The following is a 17140-nucleotide window of genomic DNA, read 5'->3' as shown; positions in this document are numbered from 1 at the left end:
CTCCATGCAGAGATGACAAGCAGATTATAGCAGAGAAATCTAACAGACATGAAGCCACAGGAACTAGAAGGAAATGAGTAAGCCTGGGAAGTTGCAGGTTTTTAAAGAGAACAGGGAGGTAGACTGTAGACAACTGGCATATCTGACAAGAATCTTCCAGGACTGCTGCGGGAGAGGTGGCGGAATGCAACGAGGGTAGTCTAAAAGTGTAAACTTCCAGGTAGGAAGGAGACAGTTGAAGTCTACTGTAAGGCATGATGGCTAGAGTCAACAGTGCTGTATGCGATGACGTGAGAATTGCTGACAGTCAGTATTAACAGCATCACTTGGGAAAATTTCTGTTATTATCTCCCTCTCTGAATGAGATGATGGCTCTTCACCACACTGGCTGTTTAATTATTTTGCAATATATTTAAGTTACTATACTACACACCTTAAACTTGTGTAGGAATGCACACCAATTATCCCTCAACAGGAACACTCCCAAGCACATTCTTTTTTTTTTTTTTAATTAGTATCTTTATTTATTTGATAGAGACAGCCAGGAACTGAGAGGAAGGAGGAGATAGAGAGCAACAGAAAGATACCTGCAGCACTGCTTCACCGCTTGTGAAGCTTTCCCCCTGCAGGTGGGGACTGGGGACTTGAACCCAGGTCCTCACGCACTGTAACGTGTGTGTTCAACCAGGTGTGCTACCACCCGGCCCCCTTCCCAGCACTTTCTTTAAGGTATCACTCTGATACCCCAATAAAAAAAAGTATAAAAAGGCCAATTACACACTGAAATCTGTGATGATCACTGATGCAAAAATCCCCAACAGTCTTGACAAATTATCCTTCAATAAAACTGAAAGAATAAGAAAGAATGGAAAGAAAAACATCTATTTTTATTCAAAATTTCTATTGTATTTTTTATTGTGTAAGAAGCATGAAAATTCATCTACCTTAAACTTAAAATTAACTTAATTTTGGCAACAAAATCAAACAACATTAAAATATAGAAAAACCCAGAATGTTGACTTGTAATTGTTGTTGCAGGGATTTCATCATTCTGAGCTGACTTTCAGCTAGGAAGAGAGACAGACAAAGGGAAAGGGGAAAAGACACACAGCACTGCAGCTGCCTCCACCATGATGGGGACTGGACTCAAACGTGGGTCCCATGCATGACAAAGCAGACACACTTACCCAAGTGGACTATCTCACAGACCCTTGGCTGTTTCTGAAACAAAAGAAAGAGAGCACAACTCCTAGCATCTCCCCTTGATTCTGAGGTTATACTCAGATATGGAAGAGTAATCTTAAATGCAAAAGAACAGTGAGAGGAATGCTTTTATTTAGTCAGTCATTGCATTATCCCAAGTTCTCATTGTCCTTTAGCATCTTAATACTTACCTATGACTTATGGCTCTAAACCCTTTTCTTGAGCCTGTTTCTATTTTAGGTTGTTTATTACAACAAATAGCATTCCCTTTAATTGTGCAAAAGACACTTTCACAGGTCAGGAATTGGCCTTTTCTCATCATTCTGGATTAGTAGACTTCCTGGAGCTTTTCCAGATCTTTCATGGTTTCCCAGTGCTCTGTGCTTGGACGTGCACATGGCTCTCCAGATGCCCCTTTCTGCCTTTGACTTTGAGAAAAGAGAAGTGGAGACACTCCTGCTATGACTGTTTGTAAGCCGTTGCTATGCCCTGCTGCTGAAAATGTCAGAAATATCTGTCATCGTCTGAAAGAGAACCAGCTTTTAAGAAAAACAGTTTTCAGGGGCTGGGCGGTAGCACACCAGGTTAAACGCACATACTATGAAGCACAAAGACCCACGCATGGATCTTGGTTCGAGCCCCTGGCTCCCCACCTGCAGGAGGGTCACTTCACAAGCAGTGAAGCAGGTCTGCAGATGTCTTTCACTCTCCCTCTCTATATCCCCCTCCCTTCTCAAGTTCTCTATGTTCTATCAAAAAAAAAAAAAAATTGGGGGAAAAAAGTGGCTACAGGAGCAGTGGATTCATAGCACAGCCCTAGTGATAACCCTGGAGGGAAGAAAAAGAAAGGAAGGGAGGGAGGGAGGAAAGAAAGAAAGAAAAAGAAAGAAAGAAAGAAAGAAAGAAAGAAAGAAAGAAAGAAAGAAAACATTCTGTTGTCAGAAAGGCAGTATGACTGTCATCAGGCCAGAGGTGTCACTTAGAAGCTAAGTTTCCCATAAGGCAGAATTTCTATACAGAGGCATAAGGTTGGGACCCAGACCAAAGAGGAAAAGGCCATGGGCAGTGTTGAGCTTTCTGACTAGCCCTACATTATGAACACTGACTTTGCTTTATAGCAGCATGTATTCCATAACTAGGAGAATTTAGTTGGAGGACAGGAAATAAAACACCCTTTCCAGAATCACACACAGAGCAAGGCATCAAATCCAGCCACACACCACGCTGAGTTACGAGGACTCAGAGATGAGTCTGGTGCATCCCTTTTCCTGGAGCATGTTTGTGTCTGCTTTAAAGATGAGTACAACGCAGTGCGAGTTCTTCCCTTTGCATTTCCTGTAGCATAAGTGATTGGTTTCACAAATCTCATTCTGGCGGAAGTGTGGATTGTTGCTGAGTCCACAGGGAGGGAAGTTAAGTACTGCATTTGATTCATGAGAAGTCCCATGTCCTCAAAGTGTACCTTCATGACTGTCCACCCACCAGCGAACTTCAACAGGGTGGAGAATTACCAAGCCGAGGGAAAAAATAAAAGCTATTTGTTAAACAGATAAGTAGCTGCTACCGATGGAGATAATCAGCAGAAAAAAGTCAGTTCCATCTTGCACATCTACAATGGCTATTTCCTCAACCCCAGCTTTGAAACACCACATTTCTTTTTGCCTTTTCTCTGGTTAGGGTTAGTGCTTTGGTAAATAAATAAATGTAGTAATCAGAAAACACAATTGGCTACATCCAGGGAGACAACACGGATAGCGCACTCTGTACTCTCAGGCGGAAAGGACTGAATTTGATCCTTAGCACCACATGTGTCAGAGTGGTGCTCTGATTCTTTCTTCTACCGCCTCTCTATCTCATTAACAGATTTTTAAAAAAGAAAACAGTTTCCTTTTGACTCATATGTTCTCTAGTTGCTGAAAATTCTACTACATGGCTCAGTAAAATATGTCACTCCTACATTATATTTTCTTTCTTTTTTCTTCCTAGAATGACTACAAAAAGCTTTCAATGCAGTGCAAAGACTTTGTTGTTGGACTCCTTGATCTCTGCAGAAATACTGAGGAAGTAGAAGCTGTTCTGAATGGAGACGTGGAGATGTGCCAGAGTGGTGGAGATCACGGTCGGCCAAACCTCAGTCGTTTAAAACTTGCCATTAAATATGAAGTAAAAAAAGTAAGGTCAGGCACGAATGCCCCTTTAACCTACTTCAGTTGTTGCTGGTTTTAAATGAACAGGATGAGCTGGCATCCTTAGGTTGAGCGAGGCTTCCCCAGTTAGCAGTTATGCTGGCAGATTCTCTGATGGATACTAAGAGTGTGTGTGTGAGGTGTGTGGAGCCACACTGTCAGTCTTTAAAATCCAGTGCTCTGTTTGCAGAATACTACGCTGACTGACATTTCTCTTCACTTAACCAAAGCCGTAACAACTTCATGCATACAGACCTCAAGGCAGTACTAGAAATTAGGAGCATCGGGGGCCGGGTGGTGGCGCACCTGGTTGAGCACACATGTTACAGTGCCCAACGACCATGGTTTGAGCCCCCAGTCCCCACCTGCAGGGGGAAAGCTTCACTAGTGGTGAAGCAGGACTGCAGGTGTCTCTTTATCTCTCTCTCCCCTCTCCATTTCAGATTATCTCTAGCCAATAAATAAAGATAATAAAAAATTAAAAAAAAGAAATTAGGAGCATCATTAGTTAAGGTCCAACTCAATTTCCTCCTTTGTTGGTTTAATTTGGGACCACTGCCTGCAGTGCCTTCCTCACCTCCCCTGTGATCTTGAATCTTCTGATTTACACATTTTATCTGTAGACAAGATTCCTAGATGTGGAATTAATATGGAAGATTTTATTTTAAAACTCAAAACATTGCTAAGTTTCCCTTCAAAATAGGTGGACCAACTTTCAAATATACTAACAATTATTAATTTTTGCACAGTACTGCAAAAATGAACACTATATTTTAAATGATTTTTGAGGTTAATTATCTTAATGACCTCTCTTTGTTCCCTCCCCCATCTACCCTCGATCTGGAAAAAGGAGAGAGAGAGAGAGAGAGAGAGAAGAATCTAGTAGGAATAGTGGAATGATGTAGGCAAAAAGTCCCAGTGGGGAGTAGAAGAGAGACTCATTTATAGTTCCTTTACATATTCTCCTTACAACCTACCATCATCTAATTGTTTTTCATAAGAACTAGAGATTGAGAGAGAGACACCAGTCATGTGAACTTAACTCTGTCATGTGAAAGGGCCAGGAATTAAATTTACAGCCTTTGGAGCCTCGAGCATGCAAATCCTGTGCCCTAATGCAGAGCTATACTTCTAGTCCTCAAATCCTAGAATGTATATAATACATTCCAGAAACTCCTGCCATGTTGCTGGATGTCTGACAACTAGATGACTTATGTTTATTCTTTAATGCTAACTCTGTGTCTCATGGGAGAATAAAATACGAAACACAAGAAAACAGTTTATGCTGAAACACTCTTTAATCAAGCTGTTGAATATTCTGTCACTTCCCTGCTAGTTTGTAGCTCACCCAAACTGTCAGCAGCAGCTTCTGTCCATCTGGTATGAGAACCTCTCCGGTTTGCGGCAGCAGCCGATGGCGGTCAAGTTTCTCGTGGTCCTCGCCGTTGCCGTTGGGCTGCCCTTCCTGGCTCTCATCTACTGGTTCGCCCCGTGCAGCAAGGTGAGTTGCTGGAGGTGAAGGGGGACTGCTGTGATCTGGGAGTGTGTCTGGGTGGACATGCCGGAGCCATTTAAGCAGGGGAAAGATTCCCAAGTGAAGATTTCAGGGATGTCAGAGCTGAGTTTAAATAATGTTATAGTGTTTACTACCACAAAATAGCATGCATGTGTTATAAGAAATAGATAAGAGAACTGGCAAAATGAGAACATTTCCCTGCGGCTTCACCACTACTGTGGGGAAGAAAACCTTTGTTAAGTCGGAGTATATGTCTTTGTGAACTCTCTTTCCAGGGCTACCTATACATATATGATTATATTTTAATGTTATGTTTAGTGTAGAGCAGACTTTTCAAATGACATCCTAAAAGAAGATGGGACTTTTATCCCTGTGACAAATTTCACTGTTAAAGTCTTTGTTTTTGTTCTCAGCTAATGTGAACAAAGGGACTTTAATTTAAATGAAGAGCAAGTGTATAAATACTAATGCACTCCTTGCTTCAGTGAAGAAAATGCTCTTTTTTTCCCCTTATTTTATTTTATTTTTGAGAGAGAATCAGAGAGAGAGAGAGAGAGAGAGAGAGAGAGAGAGAGGCAGAGAGAAACACCAGAGCTCTGCTCAGCTCTGGCTTATGGTGGTGCAGGAGATTGAGCCTGGGATTTAGGAGCCGTAGGCACGAGAGTCTGTTTGCATAACCGTTATGCTATCTCCCCCACCCGAAGAAAATGTTTTAAGGACAGAGGACACTGTAGCCTGACAGCAGTGATAGCTTGTTTTGTTGGCAAAGTTTATCTCCTCAGCCTTTGGTGCAAACACTGCTCAGTGGGACCTGGCCTTCCATTAGTGTCCAGAGCTGGCCTGCAAAATGGTGACCCGCCGTGTCACTAGCAGCCACATACCCCACCTCTTCCAACAGTCTCCTTCTTGATGTTTCTGAAAGTACCTTTCTGGCTCTGTGTAAGTCTCAGCTCTGAGAGTCTGACTGAAATAATTCTAAAGCAAAGTGGCTAATGTGACTGTTGGACCATCTATTTTGTGCCATGTAGAAATGTTAGTTGAATCATCTGCTGTTCTCCAGCACAGTCATGACTCATTTTGCAGCATTTGTAACGTGGGAGAAACACGTCGATCACCATCACTGGCATGCTGTCTTGTTATGTCAGCACACGTCTGTCTGATGGTTCAGGTCTGCAGGGACTTTTCTAAGCAGCCTGTGGTGGAAAGTTGGTGCGAAAAGTCTCTTCTACATAGTGGAGACCTCACAATTACTTTTAGTGGTGATATATAGAACTGTGGGGAAATTCATGATGGTAAAAGCTTCACAGTTAGTGGCGGCTATATAGTCAGTGATAGAGTGCATGCTCTTATGTATTGGTTTTTACTATCATCTGGTTTTTGAAAAGTGACATTCAAATTTATTTTATAATATTTCCCTTTCGTAATGGACATAAACATTGTTTATGGTTACAGAATCACGTCTTGTGGGAGAGAATGGTCAAGCTATATTGATGTATTGACTTAAAATACAATCTGAAGTAGCTTCAATTTTCCAATGCATCTTTAAAAATGAAACAGGTTCAATCAGGAGACCCACAAACTTTGGCAGAGTCCCTGTTTCTGTTTAGAGCAGGTCTCCTCTCCTCAAGTCTGCTCTCTACTTTCAGAAACATTCAGTTCTTGTGTTTTCTTTTTCTACCACAACCCAGATGTCAGTGGTTTATGATCATCACAGTAGAAATAGCATACTGTTATTTCAAATCACATTAGTTTAAGCTAGCTTCACTCTTTTCTACTTATACTAGTACTTATACTATGTTTAGTAAGTATCCGACCTTCATTCAACGCTTGAAAAGAGTACGGCAGATAATGTTTAAAAGTATCATGTTAGTAGTCAACCTCAAAAATTTGTAGGCACATCAGTTATTTACGTTAACCCTCCTTCTTAACAATTTTTAAAGCATTTATTTACACTCTAGAATATGCAGATGAAAAATTTTCCTACAGGAGAAAACTCATTTTAATTCCACACATCTGTTTACTGAATGGTGGCAAAAATGCCCCTTAATTTAAGAGAAACACAATTCTCAGTAACTGAGGTAACTAACAGAGGGTATGAAAGTTAGAGTGCACATTTTAGATTCTCGCCAACCAATATTGTGCTTGTTTTTAGTATATGCCAGAACATTCAGAAAGCAGCACAGTGTCCAGTCCAGTGTGATAGTCTGTCTCCTCTCTGAATGACATAAAGCAGGCGTGATGTCACCTGACTGAGGACCAGTGATCCAGTGAGGAAGGGAGTCAGCCAGGTCAGGCGGGAGACACAAGCCCCCAATAACTGAGCCTGACCTTGACGTGCCCACACCAGTGCACTGCAGTGTGCACCCACTGTGGTGGGAGGGGTCTGCTCCTCTCCTGGACCTGCCCTAACACCTCCTCCACTTCTACCTATTCCTTCTCTCTCCTCTCCCTCCTCCTCCTCACCGTCACCATCCTCATTCCACTTCCTCTCCTTGGGCTCTTGATTTGTGCTTTTGGTAACTTTACATTCTTAAATGTCAATTTGTACTTTCGGTGATTTACATTTTGAAGATTTGCCTCTAGTCATTTCTGGAGCAAGGCAGGAAACCAGTACATTTTAACAATCCCAGTTTTTCTCAGCAAATACATTAAATTAAAAAACAAAAACCTGATGTTATATGTATAATGATAGCTTTTTCCATGAGAAAAAATTATGACTCTTGTAAATAAATTTCCATTTTCAGTGATAAGAGAAACCATATATGGCAAACCTTACAAGAAGTGAAAGACACATTGATAGCTGCTTCTTGATCTTGTGTTTTTACACGTGATTTTTTAATGTGCCAGGAAGTGAAGCCTCTGGTAGAGTGTACACATTACCGTGCCCAAGGACCTTGGTTTAGGTCCCTGGTCCCTACCTGCAGAGGGAAAGATTCATGAACAGGAGAGCAGTGTTGCAGGACCTACCTCCCTCTCTCCATCCTTCCTCTTTCTTTCTAATTATGTCTCTATATATTAAAGAAAGAATAAAAGAAAAATATGGCCACTGGGAACAGTGGAGTCATCACATAGGCTCTAAGCCCCAGCAATAATCCTGGTGGCAGAAGAGAGAATATAGCTTAAGGCCAGTAAAATAGCTCAGCTGGATAGTGTACTACTTTGCCATGTGCTCAGCTGCACTGCACTGAAGGAGGCTTTAGTGTGCAGTCTCTCTAATTCTTTCTCTCTCCCTCTCCCTCTCTCTCTGTTTAAAAAAGTATCATTTTCTTTATTTCATACGAGAGAGAGAAATTGAGAGAGGAAGGTGAGTAGAAAGGGAGGGAAACAGACACCTGCAGTATTTGCTTTACCACTTATGAAGCTTCCCCCTTGTAGGTGGGGATTAGGGGCTTCAAACTGCCTCCCTATTTCACTGTTTTTGGGTTGTTTGTTTGTTTGTTTTTATCTCTTTCTCTTCCTGAAAAAGTCTTCCCAGATGAATGAATCCTTTTCTGGTGGTTCATAAAATAAATAAATAAATAAATAAACCCTAACTAAGGAAAATGGGAAAAAGAAAAGCAAACCTACTTTGTTTTGTTTTGTTTTTAAATTTTTTATTTAAGAAAGGATTAATGAACAAAAACATAAGGTAGGAGGGGTACAACTCCACACAATTCCCACCACCCAATCCCCATAACCCACCCCCTCCCCTGATAGCTTTCCCATTCTCTAGCCCTCTGGGAGCATGGACCCAAGGTCATTGTGGGTTGCAGAAGGTGGAAGGTCTGGCTTCTGTAATTGCTTCCCAGCTGAACATGGGCGTTGACTGGTCGGTCCATACTCCCAGCCTGCCTCTCTCTTTCCCTAGTAGGGTGGGTCTCTGGGGAAGCAGAGCTCCAGGACACATTGGTGGGGTCTTCAATCCAGGGAAGCCTGGCCGGCATCCTGGTGGCATCTGGAACCCGAGTAATGAAGCTGAAGGGTTGTCATTCCACACGTGAAGTCTCTGAACACAGTCTGAGGTGAAGCATGTTGAGGTGGCGATCGTTGCGTTGGTTAGGTTGTGATCGGCGGATGCAATATTATTTGGTTTGGATTGGGAGATGCATACGGGAAAGTGGGCCCTATCCAAGGGTTCCAGGACTGGGGGAAGTAGGGGCTCTATAGTGGAGTTGTGAGGTTCCTGCTGTCTTAGGGTTCAAAAAGACAATCGATAGTTAATGTTATCATCACATTATTTGTTAATTGGGTTAACTTTGAAAAGTCCTTTTGTTATGGTTTGCTGTACAGTATCCAGTATCTTGTATATAGCTGTGCTATTGGATGCTTCTAATCTGCTTGGTCTAGGCTTTTGAGAGAGTCCGCATATCAAATACACAGCCTATATATTAAAAAGATTCAGTTTGTGTTTTGAGAAACTTTGAGACATACAATTGATTTTCCCCCTCTCATATTAATTAACTACTGATTTATATGTCTACATTTTGCTAGGAGTGTACATAAACACCATTCCCACCACCAAAGGACTGTGACCCATCCCTCCCGCCCACTCCCACCCCCCACTGGCCCAGGAAGCTGCATGTCTACCCCTCACCACCTACTTTGTTTTTTACTTTTACCTTCATATGACTATTAGAGTCCTATTTAAATAGTATCTAAAACATCTTCAGATTCAGTCCAATGGAAGTAAACTTTTTAGAGATTACTTTTACAGCAGGTTTTTAGACAGCAATAGAATTAGCTATACTACATATTCAAGTGGAAGGGTCATTTGATTTACAACAATATAGGTAAAGACAGGCAGACAAGAAGACAGACAGACACACACCCTGATGTCCTGTCTGGCTTTCAGTTCTTACTATTAAGAGAAAAATCACTTAGCCATATGACTCATGCTAGTTCTATGTTGTATGATATTGCAGTAGGCCATATAAATAGTGGGTTGCCAGAAAAGTCATGGTGTATTTTTATCTCTGTTTTTCTATGCAAAAACGCATCACGACTTTCTCCACAACCCACTAGTTTATAGAAAAAGAGAACATCACTGGTGGGGGTAAAAAAAAAAAGAGAGAGAGAGAGAGAACATCAATTGCATTCCTTCCATTATAGCATTTAGCTTTATAAACTTTCTTTTGCTTCATTCAGCTTTTTCATTTTACCTTATTTTTAGTCATTTTTTAAATAGAGATAGAAAGGGAGAGGGAAGGGAGAGACAGAGGAAGACCGAAGCTTCCAGGTAAAGCTTCCTCCAGCAGGTGGGGACCAGGGGCTTGAACCTGGGTCCTCACACATTGAAGTCTGTTTGCTCAAACAGATATGCCACCACCTGGCCCCACATTTAGCTTTTTTAAGTCCTAAAGGAAACTTTTGTTAATTTTAAATGGATTTTATATGCCTTCTAGATCTTCTACCACTTCTGAGCTATGTGGTTTTTAAATAAATTTTTGTGTCTCACTTCCTTAGTATTTTCATTTGTAAAATGGCATTTTAGTAGCACTTACCACTTTGGGTTGTTGCAATGATTAAATAAACTGTCATGCACAAGAACTAGCCCAGTGCTGGTGGTATTATTATTAATTCATATATTTTTCCCTGCAATAATAATTTTTAAAAAGTGCTGGAAGTGATGGACCCCTCCTAAGAAAAACACCAGCACCCACAGACCAAGCGCTTGGCCCATCACAGGCCTCTGGACACCACCACCACTTTGCTCCAGCCAGGACCCCTGCATTTCACACAGAAATTAGGCCTGGATCATGGAAGCATGAGATCTTTTATTGTCTCCACATTTTATAGGAAGAATCTGATTTTTACATTAGGAAAGTCACTTGTTACCACTCAGTTAATCAGGGGACAAAATCCAGACTGGAAGCAGGGCTGCTGGACTCAGATCTGGCTCTGCTACAGGACAGTATGGACAGTGCCTTGCTGCCCTCCGCTCAGCTGCAAGTTCTCTCTTGATACTTGAGACTTTTACTCCATTTACAGTATCAGCAGCAGAGCAATACTAACTGCAACTGGCGTGCAGCCACAGCATGAAAATACGCACGAGGATGATAATCCAGGCAAGGGTCCAAGGAGCTAGATACTGCACAGGAAACTCAGTTCAGTCTTTTCATTGTTGCTTTCTCCATACTTTGTGCCCACTATGGAGTCTCTTTTCTATGAATAGTGTCAATACTGCGTCCTGCCTTTTATCACCATTAAAGTGGCAAGATTTTTTATTACTGCATCAGTCATATGTATGTAGTAGGTGAAAACCCAAATATCATGTCATGGGAGGATAAGCGGGGCTGGTAGCTCACTTTGTGCTTGCTTTGTCATTCACCTGACCCAGGTTTGAACCCAGCACCCATCCCACTGACGGGAGCTTTGGTGCCGTAGTGTCTTTCTGTTTCTCTACCTTCATCTCTGTCTTTCTGTCTGAAAAAGTCCTCCTGAGAAGGTGAAGCCTCGGTGGTGATATATATATATATATATATATATATATGGTAAATATACTTAATGATTCGCAGGAGCATCAGCATATGTGAGAAGTGTGACTAAGATTTCATAACAGCATGAAAACTGCTATTCTAGGGGCTGGGAGATAGCTCACCTGGTAGAGTGCACCCTTTACCATGCTGGTTTCACACTTCTGGCACCATGTGGAGACACCACCTACCCTGCATGATAGTGGGGTGGTGTTGTGGTATCTCTCCTTCCTCTATCTCTCTGTCCTCTGTTTCTATGTCCAGGGGTGGGAGGAGATGATGGGGAGCAGTGAAATCATGCAGGGGCCTCAGAGAAGCCCCAGAAACAAAAGAAATGTCGTTCTTCCACGTGTTCCATAAGTATGCACCACTGTATACAGGCGATCACTGCAATGCACTGATGTTTAGCGTGTTTGCAGAGCAGGTCAGGAACACTAAGTGTGTGCTGTGCTTTGGTGTGCATTGTTGCAGATGGGGAGGATAATGCGTGGACCATTCATGAAGTTTGTAGCACACGCTGCCTCCTTCACCATTTTTCTGAGTCTGCTCGTCATGAATGCAGCTGACAGATTTGAAGGCACCAAACTCCTTCCTAATGAAACCAGCACGGATAATGCAAGACAGCTGTTCAGAATGAAAACCTCCTGCTTCTCATGGATGGAGATGCTCATCATATCCTGGGTAATCGGTAAAGATCGCGTTTCTGTCATCCTTTACTTCTGCAGCCTGAGGGGCACTGAGTGACTCCTTCACACATTATCATGCAGACACAGGGAGCACGGCACAGGACGCCACACACCATAGCCGCCTGCGTTGCTCAAACACACTTACTGTGGGTCGATTATCAGTGCCACTGTCATTGCATATGCCATGTGCTGTTCGAACTTCCAAGAAAAACTCAGGAAGAAAAGAAACAGCCTAGTACTCGGGGGTGGGGGGAGAACATCCGACATTCACATATTGGGAGAGTTGTGACTTCAAGCTTAGCAATATCACATGATTTTAAGTTGAGACTTAGGACTTGAAGCTCACAGACACACACATTTATCATGTGCATCACTGCACATACACCAACATGTACTGTGTGCCAGCGCTGTATATACATAAAATCAGATAATCGGTTCATGCCTTGAGTTTCTTATTTGTCATAGTGATGCAATTATCAAGCCCATTTGCTTTAAAAAGATCTCCCCGATGGGAAATGAGAAGCAGGGGTGCAGTCCTGACTTATACCACCTGTCTATACAACCAGTCACACATGTAGCTGTGATTTAACAGAGTGCAAGCAAGAAAAAACTGAGTATTTATGAATGAATGGATTCAGTGACGTTGAAGTGAGGATCTGATAGCTGGACAGTGAGGACAGGAGGTGAGTGAGTGTGGGCAGCCAAGGCAGACAAGCCTGGGGTAGGTCGGAAGCACAGCATGCATGCTGATACCATTTGCATTCATAATTCTTTCTCTTCATTATAACATTCTATTAAAAGTGTTACAAGTTTTTATCCTTTTCATTCAGAAAACTAAACCAAGAATATGACATTCTTTTTCATTTAGTGAATAAAAAATATTTCCCTGGAACTACTGGACTAGGATTTGAGATTCAAAGATGTTTTTATTTGTATTTGAGATTTGTATTTGTAATTCAACAATGTTTCTGTATTTGAGACTCAAAGATGTATTCAGAGTTTTTTTAAAAAATATTTTAATTATTTTAAAGAAAGTGATATAACGAGAGAGGGGGGGAATAGAGCCTGCTCAACTTTGGCTGATGGTGGTGCTGGAAATTGAACCTGGAACCTCAGAGCCTCAGGCATGATTTTTTTTCCCCCATAAATCCACTGTGGATCTCGCCAGCCCTTTCACAGAATTTTTGAAGAGAAAACTATGAGCACCTCAAGAGAGTCAGCTGATACTGGAAACATGTGCTAGTTTCTTAAGAGTTCCTAACGTAGCACAGCTTTTCCTTTTTGGGAGTTAGTCTTAGAAGTTGTAAGACTTGGACATATTTAAAAGAATTGGTCTACATAGATCAGATACTGTTGGGAAAAGATTCATGTTTTTATTGCGCACAGAAGGCAAACTGATTTTTACTTGACAAAAAGTTGGAGGACTGAGCAGGGGAACTGACATTTGGAAGACAGAACTGGAGAGGATTGTGGAAGCTTACTTCGGAGGGAGGGGTGGTGTGGAACCCCTGTTTAAAGGGACCTATTTAGAGAAGAATGCAAAACAGAGCCTTGGAAGGAGCCTGGGCAAACAGGCATCTTGCAGCTTAAGTTTTCAAGGGGCTTAGAGCTTCTAGCTCCCTGGAGCAAAGAACATTCTTGCTTTGTTCAAAGGCAGAAGGGCCGAGTCTCTCTGCTGCTGCTCTAGGAGTCAGAATCAAGCCATGGGAGCCACAGGGAAGAGGCACTTGCTGAAAATTCAGCAGTGGGCTGAGGAGTGAACATACCAACTCCTCCCAGGGTCTGACCTTTGTGGAGAAGTCCCTGCTTGCTAGAGCCACTGGAGGGGGTGGGGGAAGAGAGATAGTGAGAGTGTTAGTTGTGTGTGTGGGGGGTCCAAGACATGCTCAGTGATGGCCAGGCTCCTCAGGAGAAATGTGATAGAAATTCCTCCAGACAGGAGAGCTCATTGTAGCCTTAATTACCCCCCCCCCCAAATTTAAGAAGTAGCATTTTAAGCAAGGTTCTACTCTTTAGAGAGAAAGAAAAGATGGATGAAAACAGTTACACCACACAAGTTCCAGTGTCCTTTTCACCCCTGTGCTTCAGTCTGTGGTATCCTAGGTCTCTATGATGCTGATGATTGATGGTTGGTGACTGTCATTTATAAAAATCTCTTGAGTGCCACTGACTCATGACATGATACAGGTTCTAGGTATAGAAACTTACATGCCAGCACCTGTATAAACTGCATTACTGTACTCATCACCGGAAGCCTAGTTTTCATCCGTCACCATACAAGTATCCACTGCACTTGCCCTTTCACATCTGAATGCTACTTTGGAGAAAATCACATAAGAGAACTGATGATAGGTAGATAGTTTCTTCCCCCCCCCCCCATTTTGTTGCCCTTGTTGTTGTAGCCTTGTTGTGGTGGTTATTATTGTTGTTGATGTTGTTCGTTGTTGGATAGGACAGAGAGAAATGGAGAGAGGAGGGAAAGACAGAGAGGGGGAGAGAAAGATAGACACCTGCAGACCTGCTACACCACCTGTGAAGCGACTCCCCTGCAAGTGGGGAGCCAGGGGCTCAAACCAGGATCCTTATGCTGGTTCTTGAGCTTTGCACTATGTACGCACTACCACCTGACCCCTGGATATTTTCTTAATAGCTACAGAACTCCACAGCCATTCACAGGGCGAGTTCCGTGCTAGAGAGTCACGAAAACTGTTAAAACTGGTGTAGGAAGTTGCTGGGAGAAGGCAAAACAAATAGTTTCAACTAGAGGACAATGGCAGGCTTCTTGATGGAGGTGGCGAGGCTCTCCTCAATGGCTGGAGTTTAGATTTCTCCAGATGCATCTATGAGGCAGGAGATCAGAGGAGGGTATTGTAAAGGCAATACCGGCAAAGTAATGACTTCTCTTTAATAAAGCCAACCTCTTAAGAACTAAGAAGTAGGGAGTCGAGTGGTAGCAAAGCGGGTTAAGCGCACGTGGTGCAAAGCACAAGGACCGGCATAAGGATCCTGGTTTGAGCCCCCGGCTCCCCACCTGCTGGGGAGTCGCTTCACAAGTGGTGAAGCAGGTCTGCAGGTGTCTGTCTTTCTCTCCCCCTCTCTGTCTTCCCCTCCTCTCTCCATTTCTCTCTGTCCTATTCAACAATGATGACATCAATAACAACAACAATAATAAGTACAAAAATAAAAACAACAAGGGCAACAAAAGGGAAAATAAATAAATATATAAAAATTTTAAAAGAATTAAGAAGTTTTAAAATAGTAAGGGCTCAATAAATGTTAATTATTTTTCCAAGTGCTACATGTAGTACTGTGCATATTACACTATTTTTGTATTTGTCTTTTAGCAACTCTGTGAAGCAAGTACAAACTACTATTGCTCCCATTTTATAAATGGATGCTTGGGAAGTAAGATGATTTGCTAAACATCGCTAGTAAGGAGAAAAATAGCTCAGTAGAGAGAGGGACTTCCATGTCTGAGGCTCCCAGATGGGTCCCTGGTGTAGCTATACAAGAATGGGGCTCTGGCTCCACCCCCAACCCCCTCTCACTCTTACTCTCTGTTGTGAAACTATCTCCTATGAAATAAAATACATCTTAAAGATTAAGTGAAGAGGGGCCAGGTAGTGGTGCACCTGGTTGAGTGTACACGTTACAATGTGCAAACCTGTGTTCAAGACCACCTGTGCTCCCACCTGTCGGGGGAAGCTTTGCAAGTGGTAGAGCATGTTTCAGGTCTCTCTCTCTCTCTCTCTCTCCCCCCCCCCCGCTCCCTCTCTCCCTCTTTCTATCACCCACTTCCCTCTAGATTTCTGGCTGTCTCTATCCAATAAATAAATAAAGATAACACAAAAAAATTTTTTTTAAGGAAGTGAAGAAACAAATTCTCAATCCCCTGGCAGCCTGAGACCAAAACTCTTAAATACCACACCAAATCTCAAAAGAATACGTAATATTATTAATATTTTTGTCGTCAAGAAAAAGTTACTATTAATATGTTCTTGCACTGTTGTCTGGTCACTCTATTTAAAGCATACAGCCATGGACTAGAAAAAGGTTTCTGCTTTTTAAACTTAAAATCTTTAAATGTTTATGACAAACATTTTCCAAAGTGTTTTAATCCAGGTCCTCCAAGAAACAAACAGGAAGATGGGATTAAAGCTATGAGACCTTTTTAATTTTTTTTTCCTCCAGGGTTATTGCCGGGGCTTGGTGCCTACACCACGAATCCACTGCTCCTGGAGGCCATTTTTTCCCTTTTGTTACCCTAGTTGTTTTACCATTGTTGTGGTTATTGATGTTGTTGTTGGATAGGACAGAGAGAAATGGAGGGAGGAGGGGAAGACAGAGAGGGGGAGAGAAAGATAGACACCCGCAGACCTGCTTCACCGCCTGTGAAGCGACTCCCCTGCAGGTGGCGGGCCAGGGGCTCGAACCAGGATCCTTCCGGGGGTCCCTGCACTTTGCGCCACGTGCGCATAACCCACTGCGCTACTGCCCAACACCCTACTATGAGACCTTTTTAATGAAAACATTTTGCAAGAGAAAATGGTGGTGGGGGTAGGGAGAGGAAGGTTGCTGCCCTGATGCCCTGATGAGGGAAGGAAGGCTGGGTAGAGACATTTTAACTCTCTTTGGAAAGTTTGACAAGACTATGAGGAAATCTTTGAGACAAAGCTGTCATCAGAAAAGCCACTGGTTCCCACAAGAGATGACCTTAGTCCTTGCATGGAAACAGCCTGCAGGAAGTTGGCTTCGGGACAAAAGCAGCAGTCGTTTTCTGAATGCTGTAGCTGAGACCCACTGGTCAACTACGTTCCTGCAGCTAGAGCTCCATGTTATTGTGAGCACTACCCCATGGCGATGGGATATATCAGTAGCTTAAGAGCACTACATCTGTGGAACTTCCGTGATTGTTTCTACTCTGATATTGTGTGCGGGTATTGGTGTATTGTTTTTTAAAAATATTTATTTCCTTTTGTTGCCCTTGTTTTATTGTTGTAGTTATTATTTGATGTTTTTTGTTGGGTAGGACAGAGAGAAATCAAGAGAGGAAGGGAAGACAGAGAGGGAGAGAGAAATACAGACACCTGCAGACCT

At 42.5% G+C, this 17140-nt stretch overlaps 1 protein-coding gene across 4 annotated transcripts in view; it reads left to right on the top strand.

Annotated features, from left to right (window-relative positions):
- TRPC6 (transient receptor potential cation channel subfamily C member 6) overlaps positions 1-17140 on the top strand; it is a 75309-nt gene that overhangs the window by 39398 nt on the left and 18771 nt on the right. For all 4 annotated transcript variants that reach the window (XM_060179716.1, XM_060179718.1, XM_007520721.3 and 1 more), the window contains exons 3-5: positions 3190-3375; positions 4726-4890; positions 11829-12045. In XM_060179716.1, coding sequence (XP_060035699.1) covers positions 3190-3375; positions 4726-4890; positions 11829-12045 — 568 coding nt within the window. The remainder of the gene's footprint in view (positions 1-3189; positions 3376-4725; positions 4891-11828; positions 12046-17140) is intronic.

This window comes from Erinaceus europaeus, chromosome 20, assembly GCF_950295315.1.
Source record: "Erinaceus europaeus chromosome 20, mEriEur2.1, whole genome shotgun sequence".
Taxonomy (NCBI): domain Eukaryota; kingdom Metazoa; phylum Chordata; class Mammalia; order Eulipotyphla; family Erinaceidae; genus Erinaceus; species Erinaceus europaeus.
Note: the sequence above shows the minus strand (reverse complement) of the source record. Positions and strands in the feature narration are given on the sequence as shown.